Source organism: Carcharodon carcharias, chromosome 8, assembly GCF_017639515.1.
Source record: "Carcharodon carcharias isolate sCarCar2 chromosome 8, sCarCar2.pri, whole genome shotgun sequence".
NCBI classification, from domain to species: Eukaryota; Metazoa; Chordata; class Chondrichthyes; order Lamniformes; family Lamnidae; genus Carcharodon; species Carcharodon carcharias.
In genome coordinates, this window is record NC_054474.1 from 93294170 (window position 1) to 93308996 (window position 14827).

At 42.7% G+C, this 14827-nt stretch overlaps 1 protein-coding gene across 4 annotated transcripts in view; it reads right to left on the reverse strand.

Moving 5' to 3' along the window:
• ebf1a (EBF transcription factor 1a) overlaps nt 1–14827 on the reverse strand; it is a 492107-nt gene that overhangs the window by 273037 nt on the left and 204243 nt on the right. For all 4 annotated transcript variants that reach the window (XM_041193628.1, XM_041193630.1, XM_041193629.1 and 1 more), the window contains exon 7: nt 4678–4759. In XM_041193628.1, the coding sequence (XP_041049562.1) occupies nt 4678–4759 (82 nt within the window). The remainder of the gene's footprint in view (nt 1–4677; nt 4760–14827) is intronic.

Sequence of the window (14827 nt, forward strand, 5' to 3'; positions counted from 1 at the left end):
AAGGCCCCCTCTACTTATGTTCCACAGTACAAATGATCAGCTGACTCTAACTGCGCGTTGATTACAACCATGAAAATCTGGCAGGTTTGGAAATGACCAAACACTGTTTGGCTAGGTCAGAAATCCAATTCAATCCGGTTTGGTTCAGCTTGAATTATCCACATGGGTTTGGGGGCAAGGGATTAGAATGGGGATTCATTCCAACATGCTTCGTTCTTATGATGGTCAGCTTTGGCAGTGTATGTGCCAATGCAAGCAGCTTTTCAAATCATTAACATTATATAATTGGACATATACATACGAACGTACAAATTAGGTGCAGTAGGCCATTCAGCCCCTCAAGCCTGTTATGTCGTTTAATACGATCATTGCTGATCTGATTGTGGCCTCAACTCCACATTCCCACCTATCCTCAATAACCTTGGACAACCTTGTAACAGTGAATGTGACTGTGAGTTATTGGTGTCTTTGCAATTGACATTGCCATGACTTAATCATGTTACTGCCACTTCAAATCTGGCAAACCAAATTATTGAGAAAGGACGCCCCTTCGATGCCAAACAACAACCCGTATGGCACAGGTGGTATTTGTTGTAATATGCCTTAATGGGTTTACAGCACAACATCACTAGAAAGGAAGTATGTCATGCAATCCAGTTTTAGTTTCACTTTTGCTTTTTGGAGGGGGTAAACACATTGTGGGTTCATTTATTGAGACTTGGCACATGGGAACACTGATACAGAGGTAAGACATTGGAGCTGTAGAGCTGCACGTGTGTACTCTGCTGAAAAGCAAAAGTGAAACTAAACCTGGATCACATGACATACTTTCTTCTAGTGATGCCATGCTGCAATCCTGTAAAGGCACATTACAACAAGTACTGATGCACTAATTAGTGGGTAAAGAACATTGCACTGACTGATAACCATGGAGGAAAAGGATTAGAGAGGGGAAGGCAAATTGCTCTGGCTACCTGTCCTAAACTACTGTCAGTGACCTACTTCTTACAAATATATTTGTCTCTGGACAAATTTTATTCAATAATGTTCCTGGGAAGAGCTTTGGGACATCTTACTACGTTAAAGAGGTTAAAGGTGCTTCTTGAATGCAAATTGTTGTTGTTGTAAAACCCCTGACATAGAATCCAAGTGCTGTCACTGTCTCCACACCCTTTCGCCACAAAAAAATCCAGTGCAGTTCCTCTCTGATAATGCTCCTGCAAAGAACCTTAGGGCAGTTTACTATGGCAAAGGCACTGTATAAATCCAAGCCATTAAGAGAGAGGTCATGTGTGTGTGTGTGTGTATCTATGTTAGCGTGTGCATGTATATATTTATGTATGTGTATGTGTATGTCACAGGATAGCAAGACTGGGCTCATTTGTGTTGCCCTTCCCATTATTGAAAAGCCTGTACTTACTCACTGTCAAGGAAAGCACATGAATAGTGACCACATGGTTATTCATTGAGGCTGACCAATACATGCGGCACCCTGTACCAATAAGGGCCTTCAGGAGAGAAGGGAAGATTGTAGGATGATACATCAATCAAATTTTGACATCCAAAAGGAACTATTTCATATCAATATATCTCACAGAGCAAGGCTTGGTTTGGTTTGGTTTAGTAGATCACTTTATTTAAGCATATAAGACCCTGAAGGTCTTCACAGGGAGAATGTGGAAAGGATGTTTCCTTTTGTGGGAACCTAGAACTAGGGGTCACTGTTTAAAAACAAAGAGTTGCGCATTTAAGACAGATGAGAAATTTTTTCTCTCAGAGGGTCATGTGTCTTTGGAACTTTTCCTCAAAAGGAGTTGGAAGCAGAGTCTTTAAATATTTTTAAGGCTAAGGTAGATAGATTCTTGATAAGCAAGGGTGTGAAAGGTTATCAGGGGTATGCGGGAACGTGGAGATGAGGTTACAATCAGATCAGCTATGATCTTATTGAATGGCAGAGCAGGCTCATAGGGCCGAGTGGCCCACTTCTAATTTGTATGTTCGTGTGTACGTTCTGCTAGTAAAATCTCAGAGACAAGGACAGATCTTCCTTTCAATATGCTTCCATCAAATGCTGTTAACAAAGAATGCAAAGAGCCAGCACACATCCTTTGTTAGAGGGCTACTTGTTACCCAACAGTAGATACTTAAGAGGCACATTAACTGAGACAACAAAACATCTGTTTGTTTGACAGTTTACATGTGTTACGTTACTGAGATCTGATGGCATATATTATTATTATTATTATTGTTAAGTTTGTAGAAGCTGACAGAGCACTCCAATTTGGAAGCTTTATCTAAACACTTCAATAGTGCCCGAGTATATTTTTTCTTTGCTTTTCCACTTGTATAAGCTAGACCCTTTTTTGCCAAATGCTAAGGTCACATTAATTGACACAGCACAAGTAATTAAGCAGTCACTGTTCACATACTTGAAGGCTCAACTAGCATGGGTTCATGCCAATTTGACAGTAACGCTTCTAAGAGTCAACAGATCAGCAACCTTCACTGGATTCAACCAATCACATGAGAAGTACTGACTGCGGAACCAAGATAATGTGAAAAGCGATTACCATATGAAAATTAGCCTGAGTAGCGGGAGTACGTATTAGGTGAACCATCGTACAGATCGTCCTGTGGACTCTTTGGTGGACCCTTACCATGTCTGTCAGAGTACTTGACAAGACAAGTATCTCTTCTCCCTAAAATGATACAGGCTCCATAGTGACAAAGGACCTATTGTGTCTTAAAAGTGACTTTCGTTTTCTAACTACATGAGTGCACTTTCACTGCCAATTTTCACTCCAAGTGAGGCTCACTTGGTGTGTTTTCAAGTCTCGTTTCTTTTCCTGCAATGCTGATTAATGTCAGCTGTACATCGCTCCGAGAACTCGATCATATTTGAATCCCTCTGTGGCCTCGTCCCTCCCCACCTCTACAACCTTCTCCAGTCCTACAATCCTTCGAGAACTCTGTGTTCCTCCTACATTGGCCCCTTATCCATATCATTTCCTTCGCCCCAACATTGGCGGGCATGACTTCAGCCGTCCAGGCCCTATGCAATAGAATTACCTCTCTATTGCTCTCTCCCATTTGAAGACCGTCCTTACACTCAAGCCTCTTTTTCTCAGCTTTAGATCAGCTGCCCTAATGTCTCCTTTGGCTCGGTGCCATTTTTTGTCTGATTACACTCCTCTGAGCTATATTGAGATATTTTACTTCATGAGAGATACTATATAAATGTAGGTTGTTATTTCTTGCTGGAATGCGGATTCACAGCTGCCAGGAGCACTTCTCTCATTCTTCATCTGGAAGCCTAGTCAGTGGCTATGAACAGGGAATTCCACGGTGGGGAAAGGAGGAAGAAGGAATCACAACCGAATTCAATCTTGTTCTCACTCAATGTCCACACATGTGGTTCCCAGCATGAGCCAACAAATAGCAATCAGAAGTCCAAATCCTAGTTTGAGTTCCAAAGGTAGCAGCCCAGAGGAAAGCTTTCTCTATATCATTGGGGTGTGTATCATGGCTTTCAATCAATTTCCCTATCATTTCTTTGTCTCTTTTTGCATCAGCCCTATTTCCAGCCCAGTCTGAGATCAGCCAATTCAGCGCAAATTAGTGCTTTCAACTTTGGGGCCTGCCAGCGCTCCATGCCTTAGGAGTCATTCATTCACTGACCTGTCGGAGATCAGAAATTGGTGCTTAATGATACCGAATAATGAGTGTCCAATAAGGAACCTTCTGCTATTGATCAAAGCAGGGCTCAGGAAGGTTTTGTATTGATCTAATTGCCAATATGGGAAATATGAGTTGTTATTCACTGAGGGAAAGGACTGGGCAGGATCCACTTGCCTGACATTAGCAGTCTAATACCACGGAAGAGCAGGTTCAATGATTCAGTGTTTCTTGCAAGGGTCAGTTCTCCAGTGCCAGCTCCCTATCTGCGGCTGATGCACTATCAGGGTTTGCTCAACATCATTGCACAAGTATTGCATTAAGCCTTTGTGGGGGGGCGGGGCGCAAAATCTCAGTCCATCCGGACAGCATCTGCTTGAGACTCATCTGCACAGACAAGGTACGAATTTGCAAGATGTGTTAAGGGTTGTAAGGGGTGTTCCCACCTTGGAACATCTTGTTATATTAAAGTTATTGCTAAGCACCTCCTTTGTCCTCCCTCTTTCTAATTTCAGACTGCACTTAATACAAGTGTAGTGGAACTGGAGAAAGTTGACATGAAGCATCCTAAGCACCCACGCAGCATGTGAGAAACATGGGTACGCTGGCTGATGGCTATAAGGCAGCTCTCAAACATGGCCTAGTTAAATGCGACAGCCTCATCAATGAGTCTGAATTGGCCCACACTTGAACTTGGCAGTCTACACTTCCACAGGTCCTTTGCTACAACAAAGGACTCTCACCAGACACCAAGTCAAACAGTTAGAAGCTTTCACTGTTTAGAAGGGACATTAAACACTACAGGCTTTTTTTTATTTCTTTCTTCTCCCCTGTGAGAAATGAGTCAAGTGAGGATAGATTTATTTTTAACATTCTAAGCCATCGAATACATCTCTCTCCTTTGCCATTACCACTTAGAGCTAAGTCTCCACAAATGAATCATTGTTTGTTCACAAATTAGCTTTCAGAGGAGATGGCTGCAGAGATAAAAACCATACTCACCTGGAACCTCCGCATGTCCCTTGGGTTTCCTGCATTCTTCAGGCAGTTCTGATTGCATTTCAGAAAGAATTTCAAGAAGAACCTGAAGAGGGAAAGTGAGAGGGAAAAAAACAGAATTGGATTAAAACTCTTTTACTGAATTAAAGGAAATGTCCACTTTGTGAGAGAACTTAAACAACTCGATTTCATCGATTGAGTGCAGTTCACAGCACACTAGAATCATTGCTGCATCTGGTCTTTTTAGTTCAAGTGTATGTGTCAACTTTTTTACCTTCTGCTCTCTTTTATTTTATTTTCTTTCTTTGATTGATAATTTCACTAATCAGAGGCCGGAGGGACAAGGTCAATGCAAACAAAAACAAATCTGCAATCCATTTAGGGGTGTATGTACCTGCTCTCTAGTTTGTAAGATATGACTGAGTCACACGAACCAGGAGACCCCAGCTCATTCCTGGCCTGTACCAAGGTAAGCTGTGTGTATTTGTTTATATGTGTAATATATATGTGTATGTATGTGTTTGTGTGAGTTTTTTGTCTGCTTTGGTTCCTGTGAACCATCTTGAGATTCTTTTTACGATGTTAAATGCATTGTATAAATGCAAATTGTTGTTCTTGTGTGTGTATGTCTGTTAATAAGCATGTTTATGTGTCTGTGTATGTATTATGTGCAAGTTTGTGTATGTTCCTTTATATACAAAGGTGTGTCTTTGTATGTATGTGTTTCTGTGTATAGGTGTGTATTTGTGTGTTTCTTTATATGTATGGGTGTATATTTCTGTGTGTTTTTCTATGTATGGGTGTGTATGTGTGTGTTTCTGTGTATGTATGGTGTGTATTTCTATATATGTATGGGTGTGTATTTGTGTGTGTATGTGAATGTGTTTCTACGTGTGTAGGGGTGTGTATTTGTGTGTGTTTGTATATATATATAGGTGTGTATTTGTGTGTGTTTCTGTGTATATATGGGTGTGTGTGTGTTTCTGTGTACATGTGGCTTGTGAGTTTCTGTGCATGTATGGTTGTGTATTTGTTTGTGTTTTTGTGTATATATGGGCATGTATTTGTGTTTCTGTGTATGGATGTGTGTTTTTTGTGGGTGCATGTTTTTTGTGTGCATGTATGTGTTTCTGTGTACATATGGATGAGTGTGTGTTTTTGTGTAAATAAAAGGTGTGTATTTGTGTGCACATGTGTGTGTGCATGTGTGTTTTTCTGTATGTATGGGAATGTGTTCCTGTGTATTTATGAAGGGCGAAGGTGCAAAATGGACATGAGAAACTGCACTTCATGAGTTCCCCTGATAGCCCAGTGAATCAAAGTCAGCAGGTCTCAGCCAGACAGCACTCTGCGACTATGGAATGGCCTAACTGCAATTCAGTGCAGTGCACTTTTCTTATCAAGACCAATGTGGGCACCGGACAGGATTGGGCTTAGTTATGATGTACCCTCAAGTCGAAGAGCTGTTTAGCACTCACAGTCTAAGCTCACACAGGAAGACCAGTCACTTTGATAAAACAAGGCACCTGAGGGTTGCTGATGTCTATGGAACCATTACCGTTGTTCATGTAGGGACAGATATAATGAGCCTGCGTCGATTGTGTACTTTGTGTTATTAACACTGCACTCTCCCAGCCCCACCGCCCATCTCCCAACACAAATAACAACAGAACATTTGGCAAACACACAGGTCTGACAGCATCTATACAGAGAAGAGATGGGGTCATGTTGCGGGGTGGCAGACTGTGCCAGACTGGAGTATTATCCGAGCGGTTAGCCTGCCTACTGTCTTCATAGAAGCTGTTGGTCTTTCTGTTTATTTCCAACATTCTTCTATTGCAGTTTTGGATTCCTTTTAATCCTTTTCCCGGATCGTTTTTTTTTTATTACAAAGAAAGGGGGTGGTTGGAGGTGCAGGGGGTGGGAGGAGATTTCCATTAAAGGTTTGTTGCTGTTTGATTTCTATTTCTCATGTTGTGGTCTCTTTTCATTTCCCTCATTGTCAAACTTTTACACCCAACTGTGCCAGTCTGCTCAGGACATGCAGCACAGGCTGTCAGTATAAACACTGGCGTCTGAAGAAGAGACAAATATGTGCCTTGGGGGAGGGGTTTGTCCAAGCGCCAAGGAAGCCCATGAAAGACAAGCAATGTGCTGAATGCGACAAGAGTCGTGCCAGGAAGAAATGAAATGCGGGCACACACTCCACGCTCTTGACATGCCGATGACTTCTTTCTTTACTCTCCCTCTCGCTGCCTGTCGCTCGGGCATGTCAACAGCTCGTCAGTTAGTACCCAGAGCTATGAAGGGCACAGACACCAGATCCCTGATCCTGACCTGCTGCTGCCGTCAGGAATGTTGGCAGGGCCTGCGGGCCTGGTCCGCTGTGGCCTCCTGCGATGAGTGTGTTGTCGAAATAAAGAGACGTACCATCTGTCGGGAGGCAAAGACAGCCCCTGTCAACTGGTGCACGGTGCCTCAAACAGGCCCTTATGTGGCGATCTCTCTCAGAAACTACAGATTCAGAGGGGAGCTGCTGGGGGCCCCGGAGACCAGCTCGAAAGCCCGCTGAGTGTCTCTGAAATGCACGAGCCTTTGCAGCTGCCCACTTTGGCCACGGCAGCCCAAAGAAATACTTTCAAACTGATGTAGGTGAAACAGTTAAAAATACCCACGCGCATGCACCCCTCATCGCCACCCCCCCTTCCCCCCTCCACAAACTGAGTAATGGTCTGCGAGATACAGAGCAGGGATCCTTTTTCTGGGATTAATTTGCCTGCAATTTATAAACAGGAGGACGACATGTGGCGACTTGCTGCCGCGTCGAATTTTCCCAAATATAGGAAAAAAATCCGTTCAGAGGGAATGTCAGCTGCGGTATCCCTTTTCCCATCTAGGTGTCAGTTTCAGGTCAATTTCACATAATCAGCATCAACTAGGTCAGTTTATTTGCTCACCCTTTCTCTCTCTCTGTGTAGTTTGGCTAATTTCGAAGCCAAACCACAGAAACAGAATAAAAAGCAGAGACAGCATTCAGAGTGAAAAGGGCAGATTGGCACAGTTCAAAGTGCCATGGATTTGTTGGGCTACAAATGGCATGGTGGGAGGTTAAATTAAGTCACGGTTACTGCTTTATTTTAGCAGTGGGACCACATCTGACAGTGGTACAGCTATAATTACGTCCAAAGTGAAAGAAGCCCTTTACCTTCGATTAAAGTGGCTATCTTGAGCTTGTTGCCTCAAATCCCATACCTCCCCTCACATTTCATTAGAATATCAATAGGGACTTGCAAAAAATCAAGTCTGTGGTGCTGGTATTTAGCAATTGCCCCGTTACACATGTAGCCCTGTTCAACATTGTAACTGGAAACCTGCCTCAGGATTTGTCTGTATTCTTCCTGACCTCGGTTTGTGTTTGCAATTATCATGAAGTCCAAAGAGTATCTGTACTGGAAGTAAAATAAGAACGTGTACAATGCTCATCATTTTGTTACTGGAAATAAATGGTGAAACTGAGCCAGGCCTGACGTGGGTCACTGCATGTAACTCTCAATGTTATTACCCCATTTCTCAAAACCATTTGACCTGCATAATTACCTGTGCTGTGCATTGAAAGGTGCTGTCTTCATAAAATAATGTTGCATGAGGGCATTTATAAATGTCCTCGTCGGTAAAGGCATCACCCTTGGCAGTAACCATGCAGATGAGAAGGCCCCTAGATTCAACCCTTGGTCTGTGATAACCTGCCACCCAGCTAAAGCCCCAATTAGGGTATTACAATTGCCCTCAGTACTCTTGGGCTAGTGGGGAGGGTTGGGGGGGGGGTTTAAATTCGAGCCCTGATTGCTATTCACTTGTCCCATGCTTGGTGTAGGTCAGGATAGACCTTCTAACTCCTGCTGTGAAGCTCTCTAGCTAATGACGAGTGCCAACACTTATTGTTCATCCCCCAACTTTCACCCTTCAAAAACTTGAGCTCATCCAAAGCTCTGTTGCCCTAACTCTCATCAAGTCCTGTTCACCCAGCTCTGCTTTTTGATTGACATTGGTTCCTGGTCCATCAATGCCTCCAATTTCAAATTCTCATTCTTCTGTTCAAATCTCTCTATGGCCTCACCCCTCCCTACCTCTTTAAACTTCTCCAGCGCTACCACCTTCCAAATCCTCTGTGTTCCTCCAATTCAGGCCTCTTGTGCATCCCTGATTTTAATCAGTCCACCATTGGCAGCCTTGCTCTGGAATTTTCTCCCTAAACTTTTCTTGCCTCCCCCCATTCTCTCCTTTATGACCCTCCTTAAAACCTGCCTCTTTGATCTTCCCTAACGTCCTCTCTTGTGGGTCAGAGGTGAAGCAAATGCATCTCAGCTGTGAGCCAGCACCTACACAAGGGAAGTGGGGAAGAAAGGTGAAAGTTGTCCTATCTGCTGATATCTATGATGAGCTGGGAGCTATCGCAGAAAAGGGTGAGGTTTGAGGTTCAACATATAATCAGAACATTAACTACCAGCTCAGCATAAAATATGTCAACATTAATTAATTAAATAACCACAATAAATGGCATGAATATTCAATATTACATATTACATACATATTCTTTGTGGCCACTAGAGTGTGATTTTCAAAGTCCTGTACAACACAACTCTAATTATCAAATTACTGATTTTCTTCCACTTGACATTCACATACTGATTTAGCTCTTTGCTCTGATCAGGCAGCTTCTTCTTTTTGCCTACGAAGCAATAATGTTGTAAGATGTTAAAGGTCAAGTCTGGAGTTAGGCCTGTGACAGGCCTTGTTAGAATGCTCGCAATGCAGTGACTTTGAAATAGAATAAAGAACCTGGTAATTAATCTGACTCATCTTCATTTACTTCCCGGCGAGTGCTATGTTCACCCAGTCTGTCAATTTATAATTATTTCCCTTTCTGGAATGTTCCCTCAGTCTAATCTTCTGCCATTTTCACTTCCTTCCCTCTCCATTCCCGATTCCACGGACTCTTGCTTTGGGACAGCTGCACAGGCAAAAGGATGCCTCCAGGAGCTGCCAAGCTAGGCATTCCCATTGTAATTCCACATTCCAAGAAGGACACAATTGCTCTGGAGACAGTATAGAGAAGATTTACAAGCATGTTGCTGGGGCTTGAAAATTGCAGCTATGAGGAGAAATTGGGTAGGCTAAGGTTCCTTTCCTTAGAACAGAGGAGGCTGAAGGGTGACATAATTAAGGTGTACAAAATTATGAGGGACCTGGATAGGATAGACAGGAAAGACTTGTTTCTGCTAGCAGAGAGGTCAATTACCGGGGGGGGGGGGGCACATACTTAAAATGATTGGTAGAATGATTAGAGGGAATATTAGGAAAAACTTTTTCATCCAGGGGTGATAGATGTCTGGAATTCACTGCCTGAATTGGTGCTTGAGGCAGAAACCCTCAACTTATTTAAAAAAGGTATCCGGATCTGCATCTGAAGCGCTGTAACCTGCAATTTAGTCAGGTGCTGGAAGGTGTAGGATTAGAATGGACAGCTAATTTTTATGCCGGTGCAGACACAATGGGCTGAATGGCCTCTTTCTGTTCTGTAACTGTTCTATGGTTCTATGGTAATACTGAATGGAAAAGGACAAATTGACTGTCCTGTCCTCAACTTATAACCATACACGGTCTTTTCCAGTAGGGGTCACTGAATAGCGAGGAGTGGTAGATCATGCCTGGAATGTTGAAAGCAATTGTAGACACCCTAACAGCTGTGGATTACCCATGAATCCAACCAAAATTAATTATTTTGGCTTAGCTCTGGAGAATCAAATGAACCCTGAGATCTCAAACAATTTTTTTGCTGTTATGAAAAGGGTGACGGCAGTGCCTCAGTGGTAGCACTCGTGCTTAGGCCCAAAGGTTATGAGTTCAAGTCCAAGTTCAGAGACCTAAGCACAAAATTCGAGGCTGACGTTCCAGTGCAGTATTGGGGAAGTTGCTGCCTTTCAGATGAGATATTAAACCAAGGCCCTTCCCGCCCTCTCAGGTGGATGGAAAAGATTTTTCAAATTACTTCAGCACTTTTGAAGAAGAGCAGGGGTCTTCTCCCTTGTGTCCAGGCCAGTATTTATCCTTCAGCCAATGTCACTATAAATTTTTGATCTGATCATTATCATATTGCTGTTTGTTCCTACATTACAACGGTGACCAGAATGCAAAAGAACTTCATTGGCTAGAAAACACTTTTGGATGTCCTATGGTCGTGAAAGATGCTACATAAATATCTTTATTTTTTACTTCTATATTTACATTTTTTTGCTTTTTAAAATTAATTTCTCATTGTCCTCCTTTAACTAAGAATTTGGACTCAGCATTTGAATGGCTGTCCTCACCCAATGAGCATCAAAATAGCTGCTTTGCTCCCACAAAAATCACTGTAGCTTATGTTCCTTGGATATTCTGCTTGGGCTTATTAAATCCTCATTTCATAATGGCGTACACGAGTCTACAAGAATCCTTCAGTCAGCCTGGAAAAGTTGTTGGACATACCTTTCAAACAGTGAGTCCAAATGCTTAAGCTTTTCTAAAATAAATGTTTGAAATCATGGGGTTAATTTAATGCTCCCAAGATAAACCCAAAGCAATCAATTTTGAAGGGATTTGCGGATAACCCACAGCTGCTAATGAGCCTCTCCCTAAATGCAACAGCTGTAATTGTCTCAAGAAGCCTTTTGCATGGCGCAATGTTGGATCACAAAAGTTTGCTCCAGTTTATGGAGGAGCTTTTTTTCCCTTTAACAGCAGACTTAGAAGATGTGGCCTGGCCACACAAATCATTACACATTAGGGTATCAGTATGAGCTGAGACAAGTCAGGCAGCATCATCCGCTTTCTGTAAATCCAGTGTCCTAGCTGAGCTTGCCTTCACTAATTACAACCCTACAACAGACTAACAATGAGCACGGGCACATGATTAAATTTAGCACTGAGCAAGCGATTGTACAGTAGAGTATTGCATGGGCACTAATGTGATACCACGCTTATCCAAGTGAGACATAGTTACAGCTGAATATAATGCTTGCAGATTATGGGCTCATTCTACTTGTTTAAATCTGGCACCACACCAGTACCTGCTGTACAGTACCCTGTTTTTCCAACAAGGAAATTACCAACACAATTAATTTATCAACACGTGTAGTTTTGTTCAGCGCTCCCAGCACATTGATGGGAGGGCAGGTTGGTAGGATGAGGTTAACATATCAGCCATGGCTCAGTGAGTACTCTTGTCTCCAAGTCAGAAGACCTTGGGTTCAAGTCCAACTCCAGGGACTTCAGCATAAAATCTAAACTGACATTGTGCAGCACTAACAGAGAGCTGCACTGTCAGAGGTTCCATATTTGGGATGAGATTTCAAGCCAAAACTCCATGTGGCCCCATGATCCCATGAGACTATTTCAAAGTAAAGTGGAGAAGTTCTTGTCAATAGTTAACTGAAAACCAACATAGTTAAAGCAGATTTTTGGTCATTATTTGCATTGCTGTTTGTGGGGAGCTTGATGTGTGCAAATTGGGTATCGCATTTCCCATATCACAACAGTGACTACACTTCCAAAGTACTTAACTGGCTGTAAAGTGCTTTGGGGCATCCTGAAGCTATATAAATGCAAGTTCTTTCTTTTGAGGCTGCCATATTAATCCGTATCTTGGGACTCCACCCAGCAATACAAGTGCAGAATCACTTCATTTCCCTTTTGCTGCGCAGCGGGGGGGCAAAGAAACTTGCATTCCACATCCCTGGGACACCTCAAAGGGCTTTACAACCAATGAGTTATCTTTGAGCTAGAGTCACAATTTTTTTATGGGCAAATGTGGGAGCACAGAAAAATCTCCAAAGCAGCAAGATGATAAATGACTAGTTCATCTGTCTCTAGATAAGTTGGTTGGGAGATAAGTATTGACCAGGACACCAGGAAGAACTCCCCTGCCCTTCTTCAAGCAGCACCATAGGATGTCATACATTCACCCAAGCAAGTTGACAGAGGCCTCAGTTTAATGTATCACCCAAAAGATAGCACCTCCAACAGCGCAGCACTTCTCAGTGCTGCACTGCTCAGCCACTTGCTGCTTAAACATGCTGGGCCAAGGACCCCTATTCTCATTGGCAACAAAATAATTTAATAAGTATTTCAACTTAAAATGACCACTTCGAACTAAATGAAATCAGTTTCAGGGTGTCACCACATCTTTTTTTTTGCATTTTCACTGGAACTGGTGCATTTGCCTAAGGCTCTTAGTGGTGTTGTCTCTCTTCCAAAGGCAGGATTTCTCTATGTACACAGACTAACTGTACAAGATCAGTGGATCTCAGCTGCCACAGGGTATCAGTAACACAGGGAATGTGAGAGATTCCGTCAGCCATGAGGCTTAACCTTTGTGCTGACACCCAGTTTTGCTTTCAGTCATGTTAAATCCTCTGTAAATACTCAACAGCTCCACTTGATTTATAAGTCACACAACAAGGCTGATCTGTGGACAGTTTTAAGGAAAGGCATTGGCTACCTCTTTCTGCCATCAATATTTCTAATGGAAGAATTGCATCCTGTCCGTGATCAGCTGTATGGAATGACAAGTTAGTGATAAAGAAGAATAAAGAAAGAAATACCTCTATTTAATGCCTTTCACGACCAATCAAGTACTTTTTAAAAATTGCAATCGCTGTTGTAATGTAGGAAATGTGGCAGCCAATTTGTGCCCAGCAAACTCCCACAAGCAGCAATGTAATAATGACCAGATAATCTGTTTTCAACAATGCTAGCCCACCAGGGAGAGCTCCCCGGTTATTCTTTGAAATACTGCCATTGGATCATTTATGTCCAACTGAGAGGGCAGATGGGGGTCCCCATTAAACATCCCATCTGAAAGATGGCACTGCTGACAATGCAGCACTCTCTCGCTACCACATTGGAGTATCAGTGTAGATTATGTGCTCAGGTCGTTGGAGTGACACTTGAACCCACAACCTTCTGACTTGAGGTTGACATGCATGCCTCAATTTGCTCAGCAATAAATACCACACTTCAAAATATTAGGCATTAACTGTGAATATCTGACAAGTAAATATCTGCTTATTGAAGTATATTCTTAAAATGCAGCTTCAAAACTCATTGCCAATTTTATATTGCCTCCCTCCATTCTCTGGTGGGGTAATTGGTTCAACCATTACTCCTACCAATCCCCTTCTCAAACTCTGACAACCATCCAATGGAAATACCATAGAAAATGTGGTTTGGCCAAAAATGTATAGGTTTAGTCTTCCTCTCCATACCTTTCCAAATGCCTCCCTTCCTCTTTCAAATTGTTGGCTCTTCTTGGGATAGTTCCATGACGTCTGTCCAGGACATCATTCAAGAGGCCACTCTTTGAATGTGACCCTAGACAATGAGAGCCAGCAGGCTACCCAGTCACTAATAATAGCACAGCCAAACCCAATCGCACCATTGTCCAGTGTTTCAAAGCACTTTGCAGAAAAAGTCATTAAATAATGAGTATGACATGATTCTTTTCCTCTCCAATCCCTTGTTCAGGGTTGTTCTGGCTAATTTGAAAGTCCTAATGATGTTAAGGATGAACTGAACACAGACTGAGGAACACACGAATACAAGAGATAGAAGCAGGAGTAGACCATACTGCCTATTGAGCCTCCTGTGCCATTCAATATGATCATGGCTGATCTTGGGCTTCAACTCCACTTTCCTGCCCACTCCCCATATCCCTTGATTCCCTGAAAGAACAAAAAAAGACCTATCCCTGCCTTAAACATAGTCACCAATGGAGCATCCACAACCCTCAGGGGTAGAGAATTCCAAAGGTTCACAACCTTTTGAGTCAAGAAATTTCTCCTCATCTCAGTCCTAAATGATTAGCCCTTTATCCTGAGACTGTGCCCCAGTGTTCTAGATTCCCCAGTCAGTGGAAATAATCTCTCAGTCTCTCCCCTGTCAAGCCCCTTCAGAATCTTGTACACTTCAATCTCTTGTTCTTCGAAACACCTTAGAATATGGGCCCAATTTTCTCAGCCTTTCACGTGGCAGCCTTCTTTCTTGTAAAACAATGGTTTGCACTGTGGTAGTCAACTCTGTGTTAAGCATCGCCTGCTATGGCTCAGGACCCCCACTC